The 17,885-nt window shown below is 44.4% G+C and overlaps 1 protein-coding gene across 1 annotated transcript in view; it reads right to left on the bottom strand.

The window, feature by feature from the left end:
* The window catches only part of LOC117758265 (tyrosine-protein phosphatase non-receptor type 14-like), a 38,497-nt gene that overhangs the window by 11,206 nt on the left and 9,406 nt on the right, over window positions 1-17,885 (bottom strand). Inside the window, exons 2-10 of the mRNA XM_034579800.1 lie at window positions 14,362-14,780; window positions 11,574-11,749; window positions 2,462-2,559; window positions 1,377-1,444; window positions 945-1,015; window positions 771-858; window positions 568-656; window positions 324-411; window positions 16-98 (exon numbers count right to left, since the gene is read on the bottom strand). Coding sequence (XP_034435691.1) covers window positions 16-98; window positions 324-411; window positions 568-656; window positions 771-858; window positions 945-1,015; window positions 1,377-1,444; window positions 2,462-2,559; window positions 11,574-11,749; window positions 14,362-14,535 — 935 coding nt within the window. The 5' untranslated portion in view covers window positions 14,536-14,780. The remainder of the gene's footprint in view (window positions 1-15; window positions 99-323; window positions 412-567; window positions 657-770; window positions 859-944; window positions 1,016-1,376; window positions 1,445-2,461; window positions 2,560-11,573; window positions 11,750-14,361; window positions 14,781-17,885) is intronic.

Below are 17,885 nucleotides of genomic sequence, written 5' to 3'. Positions count from 1 at the left end.
GGCCTCGAGACTCACTCCGCACAGATCTTGTTCTGTTTGTAGAATTTGTGTCTGGCCGTGAAGAGACGGGAGATGTACTTGGCCATTTCCATATCCTCCTGCAGATACAAACACACAGAAAGGAAAACACTGATATGTCAAATTAACGCAGTATTTATAGATGGTCGAGACCACATTGGCCCCTGTTGTTATCTCTGTGCAGGGATATCTGGGAATGCATTGTGGGAATGTTTGTGTGGTTTTTTTTGTTGCACTTCCCACTAGAAACCTTCAAAGTGTATGTGTGTGTATGTGCTGAGACTTGAGTCAGACACAACACTCACCATGTGAAAAATGATGGTGTCGTCTTTGCTTGTTATCTCCACTGTGATGGCTGACTTGTTGTGCGCAATGGTACCAATGTCCTTCCACCTGTCGCACAAACACACACGCACACAATATTCACACAAGGATTGAATTTTCCCACACAAAATATTTCATTTTCTTGCAAATTCATTTAAATGTATTTTCACTACTCACTCAATATAACAAATCCACGAAATAGATGAATAAGAAGGGGTGACTTACTTGTGGAGCATGATGGATCTGCCGTTTCTGTGTTTGACAAACACCCCGATGAAGGAGACGCCGATGAAGATATCGTTGGTGTAGTTGTCCTGTGGGAGAGGAATGAATTCAAAGTCTTCTCACTGTCAACAAACTGGCTGCTCAGGAGATGTGCATGTGTATGTGTCAGTGAAGGAGGTCGGGGGGAGATTTCAATTATCTACCTTAGCAGCGAAGCTCTCCTGGCCAAAGCCGTCCAGCTTCTCCACCTCCTTGATGTACAGCAGCTCTGCTTGAGCGGCCTGCATTCGACTGGAAAGCACAGACAGATACAGGAATGTCAACGTCTCGGAATCTTTTCCTTGTGTACAAACTGGAGAAGATGAAGCTGACGGTACCAGTGACTCTTGTGCTCCTCGGCAACTTTCTGGGTCCACTCCTCGAGCACCTCGTCTCCATTAGGCCAGTTCTGAGAGGAGGGAGACGGCAGCGGCAAGTGGGACAGAGAGGGACGAGGAGAAAGGGAAGGGAGAAGCAACAGGTGATGGGAGATAAAAACATGGCAAGGTGAGGGAAATGTTAGCTGTTGAGTATTAATGAGAAATTAAAACAATCCATAATTGAATCTCTTCCTCAAACACCATTTCAAACTGTTCTGCATACAAGTGACTAATTGAACATCGTAAAATTGTGTTTCTTTAAACATTTGTTTGACACAAGGGGACAGGTGACAAAAGATGGTATTCAGGGCAATGCACACACACACACACACACACACAGGCACATTCACATGCACAACCCACTTGGACAGTGAAGATTTAAGGACTCACCACTGGGAAGAGCACGTACTCCCTGAGGAAGTCCTGAGACATGAACTGAGTGAAGTCTCCAAAGTCAGCTGAAAGTCACACAAACACACACACACACACACACACACACACACATTGAATATGGTGCTATGATCTGAATATATCGTTACTTATAAACCAGTTAACACAATTTTACAATCAGCTGTAGTTGCTTACTGTGAACTTAATTTACTGTACATCTCTCACAAGTTTGTATTTTAGCCAATACCGGCGTTTTTATGAATAACGTGCGTATGTGTTAAATTATGAATATGTCTGTCACACCTGATGTTTTCTCTTTGCTCATCCCTATTATGCAAGAGGTGTCAAGGTGTTGTAAAAACACGCTAAACACATCAAATCATTTTACGGCATCCCTGTTTTTTTCCACAGTCTGACTTCAAAGCATATGAACACATCAAAGTCGGAACTTCTTCTCTGAGCGGAGACCCCAGAGTAGTACATGAATCCATAGGTGCACATTTTCCACATTACAGGGATAAAAGTGATGTTTATTTTCACTTTGTTAAATAGTCTAATACAGTGTCATCAGAAGCAACTTGCTTAACTAGCAAACTAATCAATCCCAGATTTGTTCCTCATTCCTTGGAACTACTCTGCTGTGTAGCATTACAAATAAAACAGCCTTTCCATCTCCACTCCTCCCGATAGGGCCTGTAAGTACATCCTAAGTACTGTTCTGCTGTTTGTCGGACAAGAGGAGGTGCAGCAGATCCTTCCTCTCCTGACAGATAAGAGTCCTGATGCTACTGAGGCCAACCTTGGAGCTAATGATAAGCTAACTGTCTGTTTACATTCCCCCGAGACACAGACAGCACCCAGGAACAAGAAGATGGAGTGAGGTTGTGTGTGTGTGTGTTAAGACTGATACCATAGGAACTCAAGTGGACTGGGCTCTCCCAGCGGTATGCAGCCATATTAGGTAGTGAAGTCAAGATGACCTGAGAAAGTGCGAGTTTGTGCTCAGTCCTTCTCTCTTGTTCTGTCTGTCTCCCTCTGGTAGATTATCCACATGAGATGTTTGTTCAAGCGTGTGTGTGTTTTACCTTGTACTGCTAGGCCTGCTAGTCTGATCCCCTGCTCTACTGTGCAGTGGAGACGTCCATCCAAAAGCTCCTTCTTCACCTGTAGGTAATACTGGTACCTAGAAAGAAAGAAAGCATTATTCAGATGAGAAGCTAAGTCCGGCATTGGTGTTGTTGAGACAAGACCGGGAACATTTGGGGGCCCCAGGCAAAAGGGACATGGCTGTATCATATATATATATAAGGCGGTTTACAGTGTATAAAGTTGGATGACGCATCTCCTCCTTCTCTTATCGTTACATACAGTCTATGGATTCTCACAAAATTGTCGTTGCTGTGGACTAATGTAATCAGCCATTTTCGTGGGCCCCTTCACAGCTCAGGGCCTCAGGTAATTTAGCTGCTTTGGTTACCTTGTTGCAATGTCCCTGTGTGGAGATTTTGTACAGACATTCCTGGTCCCTAGATGGTGAATCCTGAAGACTTTGGTTACCCCCTGACCTTCCCACTCTAAAGATTCTTGGGTCAAGGTTTTTTTGCCCCAATACTTTGGGTTTAAACCAAATACCTGCACAACTCTTGCAGGTTAGCAGGTAGAGAATGAAAGCATGTAACAAATGGTAAGAAATTCCTGCAAAACATTAGCATGTTCACATTGTCATAGTGGGAATGTTAACATGCTGATGTTGGAATTTATCTCAATGTGCTGCTGTACAGTAAGTCTTGTTTTTACGTATCAGAGTGCATACCACAGCCTCTACAGAAGGTCTGACTATGTGGGTGGTAGAATCTTATTGGCTTTCACGAACTCACCAGGAATCGCCTGGTGGTCAATGTTATTTTTCCAACTCGCCACAGTCTCTGAACACCAATTATGTTAAACGGAGCTGGAAAACATGACGGGTCTCAGTTCAACACGTTTCACCAAAGAAAATAAGAAGAGTTGTGCTCAAGGCATCGCATATTAGAAACAGAGGGATTGCAGACATCTACTGAGACACAGAGAGACGTGTTCTTCTGCTCTGGGTTTGTGCAACAGAAAGAGTGCGTCAAGACCGTATTGGCAACAGCATTAGCCGGTAACAACAATGCCAGAGAAGCCGCTTTCAGAATCCAAGTGAGGAATGAGTGAATCACCTCCATTTGAAATACCAGTGACTCATTTTTGACTTGAGAGGAATGCCAAACATATACCAGTAGAGGCTAAACAAAATTATTTAATAGGTCTGTAAATTTTCAGCCAAGAGCAAAGCATGACACACGGAGCTGATGCAAATAAGGACTGATTTCAATCTTGAGAAGGGACAACAGCAGCTGGACAAAAGAGGAGAAATCTAATTGTGGTGCCAATTTGCAGCAAACTGGGACTTTGTGCCCTGTGGTTTTGGGCAGAGTTGGTTTTGCCAAGCGTAAGCCGATACGATGACATTGCTCAGTTTGCTGAGTCCCACTTGCAGCCTTCACAAGATGCGGTACCGAGTAAGTCCCAAAACCAGGAGGCTGAAATACCACGCGCTCATTAAGTCGCTCAGCTCCTTTTGTCCACTTTTAGCCGTGGTCCAACTGGATGTTTGTCTTTTTAAGAATGGAGTGGCCACACAAGAGGAAAGAGAGGACTGTCAGGGTGACCGGGCTCAGCTGCATAAAAACCCGTGCAACGTTTCCTGTTTGTTGCCATGGTGAGCACAGACTGAGTCTTTCCAATGTGGGCTGTGAGACACCTTTTCTAACGTCCACACACACACACAGTCTTCAGGAGTTACGAGTGAAGGCGTACATGGGACAGTCCATGCGAGAGAACACAAACTTCTATGAGGAGCTGACTGAACTATAAATGCTTCGTCATTCACTCATCTTCCTCACGCCTCAAACTCCCCATGTATCCTCGTAGTTCCACAGTTTCTCTCCCTCCGTTACCACCTCACATCTTTCATGTTTCACATTCTCTTTCACATTTTCTCCCCCTCTCCCCCACCTCTTCTTCTTCTTCTCCTTTTCTTTTTTGAGCTCATCTCAGCGTACCCTTGGGCCTATAATCTGACCCCGCCCTCCTCCCTCACCCTGTCATTACACCCGTTGGCTGAGTTGCCATTCCGTTCCCGTGGCAACCCTCTAATTAGCCAACCCCAACCACCGCGGCTGCCGCGGAGGGGAGGCGGGGCCTGATGCGGTCTGGGGGGGAGGAGTCTCGCGGGACACAAAACTCTTCGAATGATTGTGGACTTTGTTTTTACAAACTCTCCATGTTTTCCCAGCACTCTCCATATGGGGTCTGGGGAAATGTTGAGGTCGACCGTGGTTGGTTCTCATTCTGAGGTTCAACGGTAACAACATGATGGTGTTTATACGTATGTGAGGCCAGCGGTGAGGAGGCTGACCGTAAACTGTTGAAATAACTATGAACAAGTGAAAGGCAAAAGAAAATATGCTTCGTTGTAGCCTCATGTCAGAGCCCAAATTACACCAAACAGCCCTAAACATTTTATAGAACTGTGGTTCCCAACTATTTTGGCTTTTGACCTTTAATACGAAAATGTGTCTACTTGTGACCCCAGAGTAAAAGTGTTATTTCTCCAAAGGTTGTGACCAGTTCAAAGAAGAGATGAGGGGTAAAATTATCCCGGAATTCACAACAAAAATGGAAAAGTTATAAGAAAACCAGAAACATTTAAATGTGCTTCATGTTTTCTCCCCCTGTTCATCATCTCATGTCCTATCAAACTGTGCTGAGAACTACAGGTTGGAAGTAATGACTCCTAGTTTTACATGGACAGCAATATTACAACTATAGACCTTATTCTGCACAATACTACCAATACATAAACTGCTAATAGAATATTCCATTCATATTCCCTTCTACATGTTGCAGAGCATAGTCTTGATTATGACTCAAGTCAACATTACATTCTACTTGTTTACACTCGAACCCAGGACCTGCGTTATCAGCCAAATGTTGACTGTATAAGTTAATGTCGCAACATGCTGTGTAAACTCCAGTGAAACGTTATAAGTGGATTAAGACTTATACATATCTACATAATGCAAATAAGGTAAAGTACGACCTTATTCAGGTTAAGGTAATCAGAAAATCCTGTTTACATGGCAGTGTCCTATTTAAAGTATTGTCCTAATCTGTTAATATCAGTATATTAATATATTGTATATATAAGCATGTCTGCTGTTGTGGAGGACATTTTAGGATGTTCTTAAAAAAAGAACACTTTCCTTGGTCACCAATTTAATCTCAATGAACCGTCTCCTCTGTTTTGTCTATATGTGTAATCTATATCATGATAAATTGGGTTCATTGGCTCAAAGGTCATCAAAAGGGTCTTGGAGAGCACGACGGTTAATATTATGTCATGTTAATGCAGTTAAAATGAGTGGTAATTACAGAATATAACTTCTTTTTCAAACCATTGATGCCATTATCTGTGGAAATAAAAGGTACACTGTGTAACTATACATTTTTGTACACCACATTATATTTGAGGCCTGACACTGAACAGCAAACTGTTGTTGTAATTTATTGTGTCCATGTATTTCCTTTGTCCGTGCCTCTTACTGGATAACAGCTTATATATTTGTCCTGTGTATAAATAGTTTGACCACATACAGAACTTCTGGTTAGATGCAGTTGTGGTTAAATTAGTTTGTTGCTGGGCTGAAGGTGTTTAGTTTGGGAAAAACCCTGAATGAGTCAAGTCAAGCCTTGAATAATGCATCAGGCTTAAAAACAACATAGACAGGGGTCAACCCACGGAGGAAATCTACAAACTGCAAACCACTCATTACAAGTTCATAAGTCAATATTTAGGTAAAAACAATCCTGTTGATGATTTTACGCTAATATGGTACATTACAATCTGAATTGTGACCCAAGCATTGTTCCAATATGAAGACCGTTAGTTTCGAAGATGTTACATATGTTAAGTGGAAAGTTGTATGAAATGCACGAGCTTCAAGGAAGCAAATAATTTGATTTATTATGTCTCCTGCCAAACATACTAATACATGCACTATGCACAAAGACGTCTCTACAGCCGCACACACCTGGCGTGTGCTGTATGTCTGGCATGTGTGTCTGAATGACGTCATGCAGTAATAACAGGTGAACATACATACACAGACATGAGGCACAGCTCTCCTCACTTGGAGTTACTTGTGACTTCCACCATGGCAGAGGGCTCTGCTGGCACTCCAGGCAGCCACACAGGCACAAAGAGCCCTTTATATGCCCACGCATGTTCGAGCCTCGCTCAAGACACGCTGCCAGATGTCCGAGTAGCCCGGACAACAATCCTGCGAGCATGTGTGCACGCATGACATGAATGTGTGTATGTGTGCGCAACATATGCCTGAACCCACCCACCCCCTGCGCACCAACCATCTATGCAGTGGTGTGACCCTGACTGCCCCCTCAGCCCCGGGATGGGTGCAGACGGCTTGTGTGGGAGGGCAGGAGGATTTCACTTTGAAATGTGTTGAATCAGCAAGGGGCACAACAGAGTACAGCTGTGTGTGTGTGTGTGTGTGTGTGTGTGTGTGTGTGTGTGTGTGTGTGTGTGTGTGTGTGTGTGTGTGTGTGTGTGTGTGTGTGTGTGTGTGTGTGTGATAACTAGCCGAACAAAGCTAGGATTTCAAGGCTGTTGGGGCTGTTAGCCTTGGGGGCTGCTGGGGCCAGCTGGCCTCGCTCTGGTCAACAGCTCTCTGTTTAGGTTCCTCACTTTCTCTCTCTTGGCCACTTTGCTCCTCCTTCATATCAGTGAGTCAGAAGGAACAGAAGGTTTCAGCCACACACACTACACACCTCACCTTCTGGTGATTCACAGAAAAGAAAATTTAAAGCAGAACAGGATATCTAATAAAAAAGCCAGTAAGATACGGTCAGTATTATTTGGAATTAGTACAAGGAGCAGCCAGAGGTCAATCACTGTGCAGCCGTCTCGTCTGACACACACACACACACACACACACACACACACACACACACACACACACACACACACACACACACACACACACACACACACACACACACACACACACACACACACACACACACACACACACACACACACACACTCCTGTAAAAGTTTGATTAACAAGTAACAATACTAAACATCTGGATATGAAATGACCTATAAAACACACAGCCCCATGTTGCAACATCTGTAGTTTCTCTCCATTATTCAATTTCAAGTTTGGCTCTTTGCTGCCATTCCCTCGTGGCCATCTTGGCATAAATATTGCTATGGTAACACAGTGGAGATATTTACACTGAGAAACACACACTGCTTGATTAGAACTAAGAAGCAATAGGTATATAATTAAATGATTATGGGTTATTGAATCACTTTGTAATTGTCATTGTTTTTCAAGCTGGTTCCAGCTTCTGCAATATCAAGGGATCACAGCAAAGTATAGGAAATGTACTTTCTCTGGAGTTAAGACTATCAATCGGCTGTTGTCATGATGTGCATTTGTTTGCTATTATCTGACTGTTCATAAACCAAATAAATCATATTTGCAGCTGCACAATTGATAACTGTGCTGTAGGAAGATTAGATGTTGCGTTAATAATGTTGGGAAAAACTAACTCTCTTCCTCTGATTACTGTGTTTACAGTTTAATAATCTGACTGCATGGACAAATCGACATATTTCATCATACTGAGGTTATGACCATGAGCGTAACTGCATTAACACGACTCGAGTACAGTGTTTACACAGCTCCAGCTTTCTTGCATTACCACTTCAATTGCGCGATAGTTGGATTATCGGTGTGAAGACGTAACCACAGTGGGGGGGCAGACATACGCGTACGGATTTTAAATCCCCGGCTCTGGGTTGATTTACACAGCTGCATGTGGGGAGGAAGAGAGCGAAGGAGAAACAGATGAATGAATGGATGGACGGGAGGAGAGAGAGATCCAGGATCAGGTTACACATCAGTCAAACTCTGAACTTCAAAAAGACGTGACCACAATGTAAAACTCGCATTATGTTCTCAGTAAATGTCATTTGCTCCCAGACAGAGTGAAATGTCTCTCTGGTTTCTGGCAATACAATTTGAATGATTTGAAAACCTCTGTTAATATGTGATAGAATGTTATTTTTTATTAATTTCCGATGATATGTTTGTAAAATTAAATGGAAAAATTGGGAAATAATATAACTCTTATGCAGTTCATATAGATCCAATGATAAATAATATTAGAAATAACACTGGTTTACTGTATAAAATTTAATAATGTGTAAATGCATTCAAACTATTTAACTATATACAGTACATTTTGAAGGTAGGGTGTAATTTTTTACTTTTTACTCCGTTTGGGTTTCGTGAAACTAAAACAAAACGGCCACAAAAACCTAATCCACTCACTCCTTCTCTGTTTTTAACAATCAAGCATAAACATATACTTTTTTTCTACGAGGACAAATAAATATGTATTCGTTCCAGAAAATGCACATATGGCCGGCGACCTCAGACCACATAAATAACAAAGTACGAACCCAAAGCCAAACGTTTTACTTTCTCCGCCCCCACTTTTCCTCTGTCATCCTTTCTTCCGAGTCCTGCCCTCCCCCCTTCATGAGACCAGCTGTGCAGAAAAAACAACGACGGAGAACCAGTCCATACATTTTAAGAGGACGGGTGTCTATGGTCTTTCCAGCAGTGATAGATGGAGCTCTCAAAGGAAAGTACAGATGGTATAAGAGCAAGAAAAAATTGCCTTTAAAGATATTTGAATTTGCTAAACCCCTTCATCGGGGGTAATGGGTAATAGAAAATGCCCTGAAATTTGTTTTCTACTTCATGAGGAGGGAAAAAAAGAGAAGGGGCTTTTGGAGAAGCTTGCCTCAGGGGCCATGTATGTTCCTACAATGTGCTGTATTGTGACTAACTCTTCTGACAGGGCTGCAGCTGGCTTCTGAGAGGATTCCTGGGGGAGTGTGCGAGGTGTGTGAGGTGAGCGAGTGTAAGTGTGTGTGCATGTGTGTGTGTGTGTGTGTTTTGTAAACTAGACATCCCTCGCCCTCCCCCCTTTACCCCCAGCACTTTTGCTGGGAGGAATGTGTGGTCTGCCTCCTACGCTGGACGGCTGTGCCAACATTCCTGACTAACATAAGAAAGAGGGAGAGGGAGAGGAAAAGAAAAGGAGGATGAGGGGACCGGGGAGAAGGAGAGTAAAAATGTGGGACTTGAGTGATGAGGAGATCTGCTCTTGATAAACACGGAGTAGGGGATTCACGGTGTACAGGGATTGTACGAGAAAGAGAGGGGGCTTGAGAAAATGAGGCGACCATTGTTCCCTAAATTGCCCCATCATAACCCCTTCAACCCCTTAACCCCCCCCCACACACACACACACACACACACACACACACACACACACACACACACACACACACACACACACACACACACACACACACACACACACACACACACACACACACACACACACACACACACACACACACACACACACACACACACACACACACACACCATAAAAGCCCGCAGGGGATTCCTGGAATACCATCCCTTTACCAGAGCAGATCCTGGCCTCTGTATAACGAACCTGCAGACACACACTCTCTAGTCTCTCCATCTACCTCACAAACACACACACACACACACACACAATACCATTATTTCCAATGCATATCTGGTCCTGCCTCTCAAAAGTACTGAGGGAAATGTATCACCGTAAATGGTTGACACAGACACATACACAAACATGTCAGCTGTGACCTGCAGTTGACCTTTCCCACATCCAGTGAGGCAGAAGCCGCAAATTCACCAGCTCAGTGCGAGGTCTGCAGACACAGTGTGTGTGTGTGTGTGTGTGTGTGTGTGTGTGTGTGTGTGTGTGTGTGTGTGTGTGTGTGTGTGTGTGTGTGTGTGTGTGTGTGTGTGTGTGTGTGTGTGTGTGTGAGAGAGAGAGGATGAGAAGGAACCTGAAATGACAGACTGTCCACTACACACTGACCCCAGGACGCCCCTTTACCAATTCGCCAACCTGCTAATTGTCACTGTCTCACACACACACTCACAGACATATATGGACTCCCGCTGTGATATTAGAACAACATGGCTGCTGCTGCTGCTAATGTAAATGTACCTGTCTGAGACCAGCTGTGTTCAAACACCCCGTGTCAAAACAGTCATCAAGCCGAAGTCAAAGTAATACTTCAACATTTCAGGGACACACTTATATTCTTTTCTTTTCTTTTCTTTCTGCCCTCGCTCTTTCTAAAAGATGGCGTCAGTCAGTGTCATTACACAGTAAACAATCTGTCACTTATTCATCACAGACACGCCAATTATGACTTGTTTGTTAAGCCTACACCGCATTGCTCAAGCACAGAAGGTCCATGACTGTGTTTATGGAGCCAAAGGAAAATCTCGACCTCTGTGGGCAGTAAGGTTCTGTTATGTTCAGGAATCAGGCAAAGAACGTAAATAAAATAACTAACTCCCTCTGAAGTTGTGATGTGTTGAAGGAACAATTCCACATATTTGAACTGGCAGATTCTTTACTCACACAAAGAAAGCAGCTATACTTTTCCCACCTTTATGTATTTGTTACACTGTCAACATTTCATCCGGTTACTTTTGGGTTCACGTTTCAATTTAGAAGGTGAAAAACACTATTTTGCACGACATGCCTACGTCCTGATGTCATCACCAATACCTAAAGGCGCAAGGACCCTATTGTTTCATTAATCTTTTGTGTTTCAAAGCACTGTTGAGGACCTACATGCTCACAAACCTCACACAACCTTGCACATAACTCCAGTCTGGTGAAAATTTATATTTTATGGGTCTCATGATGATGTGATGAAATGGCTCCTTGTGCAACCTCAAAAATCTGCCTTTTCAGTCGTTTCTGAGTTGTCAGCATCTTTGTCTCCATTCACAAAGCCTTATGATATTAGAAAGTAGAATACATGTCCTCAATCCAAATGGGCATGATCATCTATTCGCACAACACAACAGTTTGCTCTGTGAAGAACCCAAAGATCATACTGTCCCTCCATAATAACTGCATCTGCACCGCCTCACCTCTCTAAATGCTGTTTCCACCTCTAACCCATTTTGCGAGTGTCTGAAGAGTCTTTACCTTGTGGCCTCTTGCTCCAGCCGGGAAACATTGGGCACGTAGAACATGACACCGAAGAAGAGGAGCGGCTCATTGCCGAACTTGTCCAGCTGCTTCTTTAGAGGTTTCTCCAGCTCCACCCAGCGCTGGGCCGGGGTCTGCGTCTTTCCCTGGAACCACAGCCCGAAGAAATGGGTCTGGAAGAGACAGAGGGAAGGACATTGTGGTGCACAAGGTCAAGGGGGTGGTGTTGAAGCAAAGCAATGATGACTTAGGTAAGCATGATGGAGCGAGAGGAGGAAATCAGCAGGGGACAGAGAAAGGAAATCGCAGTAAATGGAAGAGACAAAGTTTTGGGATGGGAATAAGGGATTTGAAGGGAAAGAGAGAAATAGGCTCAGGAGTTGAGAAATTCACTGAGAACAAATTATGGCGAACAGAGGGGAGATTCATAGCAGCTGATCAAACCTTTGACGTCAGCATCATAACTCTATTAAACATGAATATTAGAGAGAGAAGGAAAAGGCGATGACCTTATCTCACGATATCAAAACGAAAGCCAAGTCTCATGCCTGTCATTTCATCTGGGAATAGATATGATCATTTAGAAAGCACATTTCAGGTGAATAAGCGGCAAGAACACTGAGAAATTTACATTTTTTAATGTGTCAGGAAACGTATGTAAAACATGCTGAGCCACACATTACCCCTACTTAGACTGATCATAGTGATTTATTGCCTCTGATCAGCTAATGTTCCTGCAGCCGTGCAGGCGCCTATAAATACTAAACACTGGGGCAGGTGACGACATGCTGAGATAATTTCCTGTCACATTAAGTTTGATATATTTCAATCACATCAAAACAGACACTGGTTAGAGCCCTGTGGGATATATCTAAGTTCATCTGCAATTTGTGAACGACAGTCGGTCGTGAAACATGACGCTGCTGCCATATTCTCCCCACTGTGTGTGATATACTGTGCAGAAAATGTTTGCATACGGTGTGAGGGTTGGTGAACTTGTTTTTTTAGGCGTCACCATGCAATTTAGAAAAACACAATGACGTTTCAATGGCTTTGTGTGTGTGTGTATGTGTGTGTGTGTGTGTGTGTGTGTGTGTGTGTGTGTGTGTGTGTGTGTGTGTACGTGTGTCTGTCTCATCTGTATCCAGAAGAAGTAAGCACACCTGTTGCTTCTGTGTGGTTTGACTCTACTATAATGAAAGTAAAGCTGCTTTCAGAGATGCACTGAACTCATGTGTGAACACAAATGTCCAAGTGAGAGCCTCCTATCTGCAGACTCCGCCTGGCCTTCTAGTATGAAGTTCTTCGAATCTGATGTGAGAACACAGCAGGGGACCCCCCCCGATGGATTCACCGCGAGCGAGTGGGGGGGTTGATGATGCTTTTAACGAGCGACAAACGCAAAAATTTAAAAACAAAAAGAAAACAAATATCTGCTGGACCAAAAGCGCTGACACACACGTAGTAGACCACCTCACAGAAGTCAAGAGGGTTTGTGGTGATAGGAGCTGACGATGGTGTCGGGGTGCTGTAAACAAAACCACGTGATCTCCGCAGCAGAGTTACTGCGTCAATTCCTGGTTCACAGGTTTGGGCAGATATCCTTATTAGGACTCTGCAGGGACTTCCATTCATTGTGGACAGCCTGACCAAAGTCCCTAAACTTGAACCTGACCAATTCTTGCCAAAACATAACCTAACCACATTCACATCTTACCCCTAACTTAACCAGGTCCTCTGAAATGAAGTCTGCCTCATTAGGACTGAGCTTTGGTCCCGATAGTGTTTATTCTGGAAAAGGTCCTCAAAGGGCAAAAAAAAACGAGTTCACATACAAAACACACATATAGAGTCCTGAGATAGCGTGCATGCATGTGGCAGACTGCGACTGAAGCGTCACACAACCTTATTTACAACATCACTGACACCTGGGAAATACCACAACACTATGTTAGGACGCACAGCTACAACGCCCCTCCCTCTCACTTTGTAAGCAGCCAAGTGAGCACACACACACACACACACACACACACACACACACACACACACACACACACACACACACACACACACACACACACACACACACACACACACACACACACACATCAAAGTCAATCAGCAAACACACTCACATTCTTCCTCTCATCTGTAAAACAAAGTACCTTTCACGCACAAAACAACTGCACAAACAGACAATTAACACCATGGAAAGCTTTGCACGTCTTTTTCGAGTCACGAGCAATGACAGACAGAAAAGAAATATGATTTGAAGTAAAAGGTTTAAATCAAGAGAAAGATGAGAAGAATGAGTATGAGAGAAGCAGAGAGTGAGACAGAGAGAATGGACAGGAGGGGTGAAGAGGGACAGGGGCATGAGCGATATCTCTTTCTTCTGGGGTGAAAAGAGGACAGAGGTAGCCACGCTTCGTTAGAGACAGACAAGGACCCTGCAGGAGAGGGACACGAGAGGGCAGGGAGACATACATGGGGTGAGGGAGGGAGAGACGCGTGGCGATCACACGCACAAACACACGCACAATCTGACAATGCATCCATAAACGTGCTGAAGTGAAAAGTGAGTGTTCTTCTTGGTGTAGGTCTAATCTCACCTGATGCTGATGATAATCACTCATGACCCTTGCTTATAAATTTAAAACGGGGGCCTGGTTTGAATCCATTATAATCTATTAACCAAAGTAAACATAAAAACAGAGCCAAAGTTCCTGACGGACGTTTCCAGACAAATTAGCTGACAATTTTACATGTCAGAGAACAAACGTACCTCTCGTAGCTCCAGCCTTTGGGCCACCGCCTCCAGACATTCCTGTCCTGTGCTCTCCACCGACAGAGTGCATTCAATTACGTTGCTGTCCAGCAGGCGAATCCGTGTTACAAAGTAGTTCTTGCTCAGGACGTTGTAGCGCCGCGTGCGCCACGGCTTCAGCCTGAAGGGCATGGCTGGGCCGGGGGTCGCGGCGGAGTCACGGCTGAGTCGAAGGTCAAAGGTCAATTGTGGGGGAGCACGCCAAGCGGAGAGAGGGGTGGGCGGACTCTACGACCTGGCCGCTGCCCTCCTCACTCTCACACGACGCCAGCCACGCCACCGGGTGGAGAGATGCACCCTGGCAAGGCACTGGCCCATTCCCAAAGATGCCCGGAGAGGAGGACGAGGATGACGAGGTGGAGGAGGAAGAACGGATGCTGCAGGGAGAGATGAAAAAAAGAGAAGGATTAGAACATCTTGAAACATATCTAGTAGTTTTGTGAGCAAACGCCTCAACGGCATCATCCTGCCTACCTCCCATACACTAGCACAAACAAATTAGGCGAGTGCTACGGCGTTTGCAGCGGCAGCACTGGCACGGTAGCAGACAGCTTTGTCCTACAGTTACAGCAGCTGTGCTCTCCGCAGCCCCATGAGGCCCCGCGTCGGGCTGAGCTGGTAGACGGAGGCAGAGATGTGAGGCTATGGATGAATGGACATCAAACAGCAGAGCGCAGACATCCATCTGAACCCAGCAGCTGGCTTTGAGGAGCTAATGGAGCTTCTAAAGTCTCATATCTGCCTGTGTGGGAGGGCTTTTCCTTTTTATCTCCCCCCTCTCCCCCAGCAGCAGCACAGGGCCAGACATTGTCGCGTACAGTGTCGCAGAGTGTAAGATCACACACATGTGGTGGTGGTGGCACATGTGCTTCCACAGACACTGCTCCACAAAACAGAACAATCTGAATTGATGTTGTCAGTAAAAGCTCATAAAACTGTTAATAACTGCAACATCACAAGGAAACAAGGCAACACACACACACTCTCTGTGGTTTTAAGGTTGAGAAAGGTCCGCGGGGAACATTTTGTATACATCTCTGGGTTAGTCATCAGTTATAAGCTTTCATGTCTTGATTGAGGACGCAACTTTCAAAGTAGCGCACGATAGACACACACACATACACACCTGTAGTTCGAAGCCACCACAAGCGAAAAAATCTGAGCTTTGAACTATGTGGTTGAGCCAAGTGATTTCTAATAAATACCGAAGACGTTTAATTAATAAAGCTGTGGCCTCTTTGTTGTTTTGTTGAACTAGATCACAAGACCAAAAACTAGAATATCACTCAGTAGATTTCATTCCTCCGCCAAGGACCCCTATGAAACCACATTTAAATTCACTAGATCCTGATTTATATCTGGATCAGCACCAAATTACACACACTCATAAATATCCGTTCCCCAAACTTGACTGACCTTCTGCCATCAAGATCCATTAATTATTCTCTGAGAACTCAAGGAAAAAAAAAAAAAGCCCCATCTCTCAATGTTAAAGAAAGTGAAACAAAATTCCTGGATCTGCACCAACATTTATTGCCTCCAAAGAATTTCATGGAAATCGGTTGCGTAGTTTTTGTGTAATCCTGCTGACAGGCAAACAGATGCATAAGGTTACATACCCCCTACGGCCGGGGAAAGAAACAGCAACCTCTCCTCCATGCAAAAACACTGACTCAAGTCACTGACAAATCTGGCAACGCAGGTCAAAAATCTTAAGGGTTACAAGAGATAGGAAGGGATGAGCATGGAAATCGAGGGACTAGACAGCAAGATGCATTAAAAAATAACAAACGACGACGAGAGAAAACACACAAATGGGGGAGAGAAAAAAAAGACCCAACTGTGGCATGTCAACGCTCCAGTGATCAGGAGAAGAGAAAAACGGGGGGGGGAGGAGGAGGAGGAGAAGAAAAGGGAGAAGGAGGAGGAGTAAAGACTGAGTGGATGTGTTGCTTCTTGTCCTGGGCTCTGGCAATGTGCTGTTGATAGTCAGCTTGGACCCAGGCCCAGATTCCTCTTTACCCTGACTGGAAAAACAGAGCACACCTGACACAAGTATGCACCACAAGGAAGGTAGAGTGCATGTGCGTGTGTGTGTGTGTGTGTGTGTGTGTGTGTGTGTGTGTGTGTGTGTGTGTGTGTGTGCATGTGTGTACGCCCAGGCTGAGTGAGCAAGACACACAATCAAGTGATTCTTGAATGAAAGACAGCAAGAAGCTGCAAAACCCCTGACTTCAAGCTTTGTTGTTTGCAACAATCTGAATCACACTCAAAATCCGTGTCCGCCTTAGGAGCGTAACACATTCCTAAATCGTGAATCCTTGTGAAAACAGCTTACTACAATGTGGCATCATCATATTCACGGGTTGTTTTATTGGGCGTCCGGGCCAACACACACACACACTCAAAGCTAAAAAGCCACAGAAAAGTGAATAGTTAAGCAAAAATGGCAGAGTAAGTCAGCTTTTCTTAGGAATATGTGGCCGTCCTGCCACCCCCCCCCCCCCCCCCATCACCTAACCTGAACCACAGACCCCCCCCCACATCGGACTCTTTGGGGAAGTGACATCACAGATTGATGGTAAAACCTTGCCTGAAAAAAATCCCTCCAAAAATGTTCCCAAGCTCACAGGCCAAAAAGATCCCTGTCAGAAAAAAGCACATACAGACACAGATAAACACACAAAGACAAATAAAGACGCATACTTTCACTGTGTAGTGTACAAACATAGACATGCATGAACAGGGCACGCCACAAACACACACACACACACACACACACACACACAAAATCGCACACACACCCACCAGGTTCTCCAGAGGTTAGCCAAAGGACCAGACAGCAGTTAGTGCAACTCTAAACTAGTAATCAGGGCCATGGTTTGGGAGTGTGTGGTTGAGTAAAACCAGACAGACACACAGACAATAGCTTGGGAACAAACCCACTCCTCGACGCAGAATGCGGCTGCGATGCCACTACAGCGCTGCAGCAGCATTCCCTCCCGACCGTCGTGTTTATTTCCAGCGTGTAAAAACAGCGTATACGTTTATGAATTTGCACGTTGTAATTTTGCGGCGCGGAGAAAAACGAGAGGGAAAACTGAGGGATGAGGGTTGTTTTTCTTTTTCAGGGGTAGGAGAGCTTTGACTAAATATATATGAAACCATTCCCATCTTTTGTTGTGCTTCTTTCTTTATCCCCCGAGCTGGTGCGGCGAGGGGCAAAAAGGTGGGTTTTCTTTCTGTGTGTTTAAAACACATGAACCCGAGAATATCATGTTTCCTGCTATGTTTGCAGATGCATTGAGTGAGGACATGAAGTATTTTTTTCATAAATGAAGCAATGTTTAGTGTCCAAAGAGCAAGACTAGACCAGAATAAATCAACCTCACAGATCTTTAACTTAACACTTATACAAAACTTGTTGTTCAGGTAAACGTTCCATGCAGTCTGACAGATTCATCTTTTCTTCAAGTCAGAAA

Source organism: Hippoglossus hippoglossus, chromosome 24 (assembly GCF_009819705.1).
Source record: "Hippoglossus hippoglossus isolate fHipHip1 chromosome 24, fHipHip1.pri, whole genome shotgun sequence".
In the NCBI taxonomy this organism is placed as follows: Eukaryota; Metazoa; Chordata; class Actinopteri; order Pleuronectiformes; family Pleuronectidae; genus Hippoglossus; species Hippoglossus hippoglossus.
Note: the sequence above shows the minus strand (reverse complement) of the source record. Positions and strands in the feature narration are given on the sequence as shown.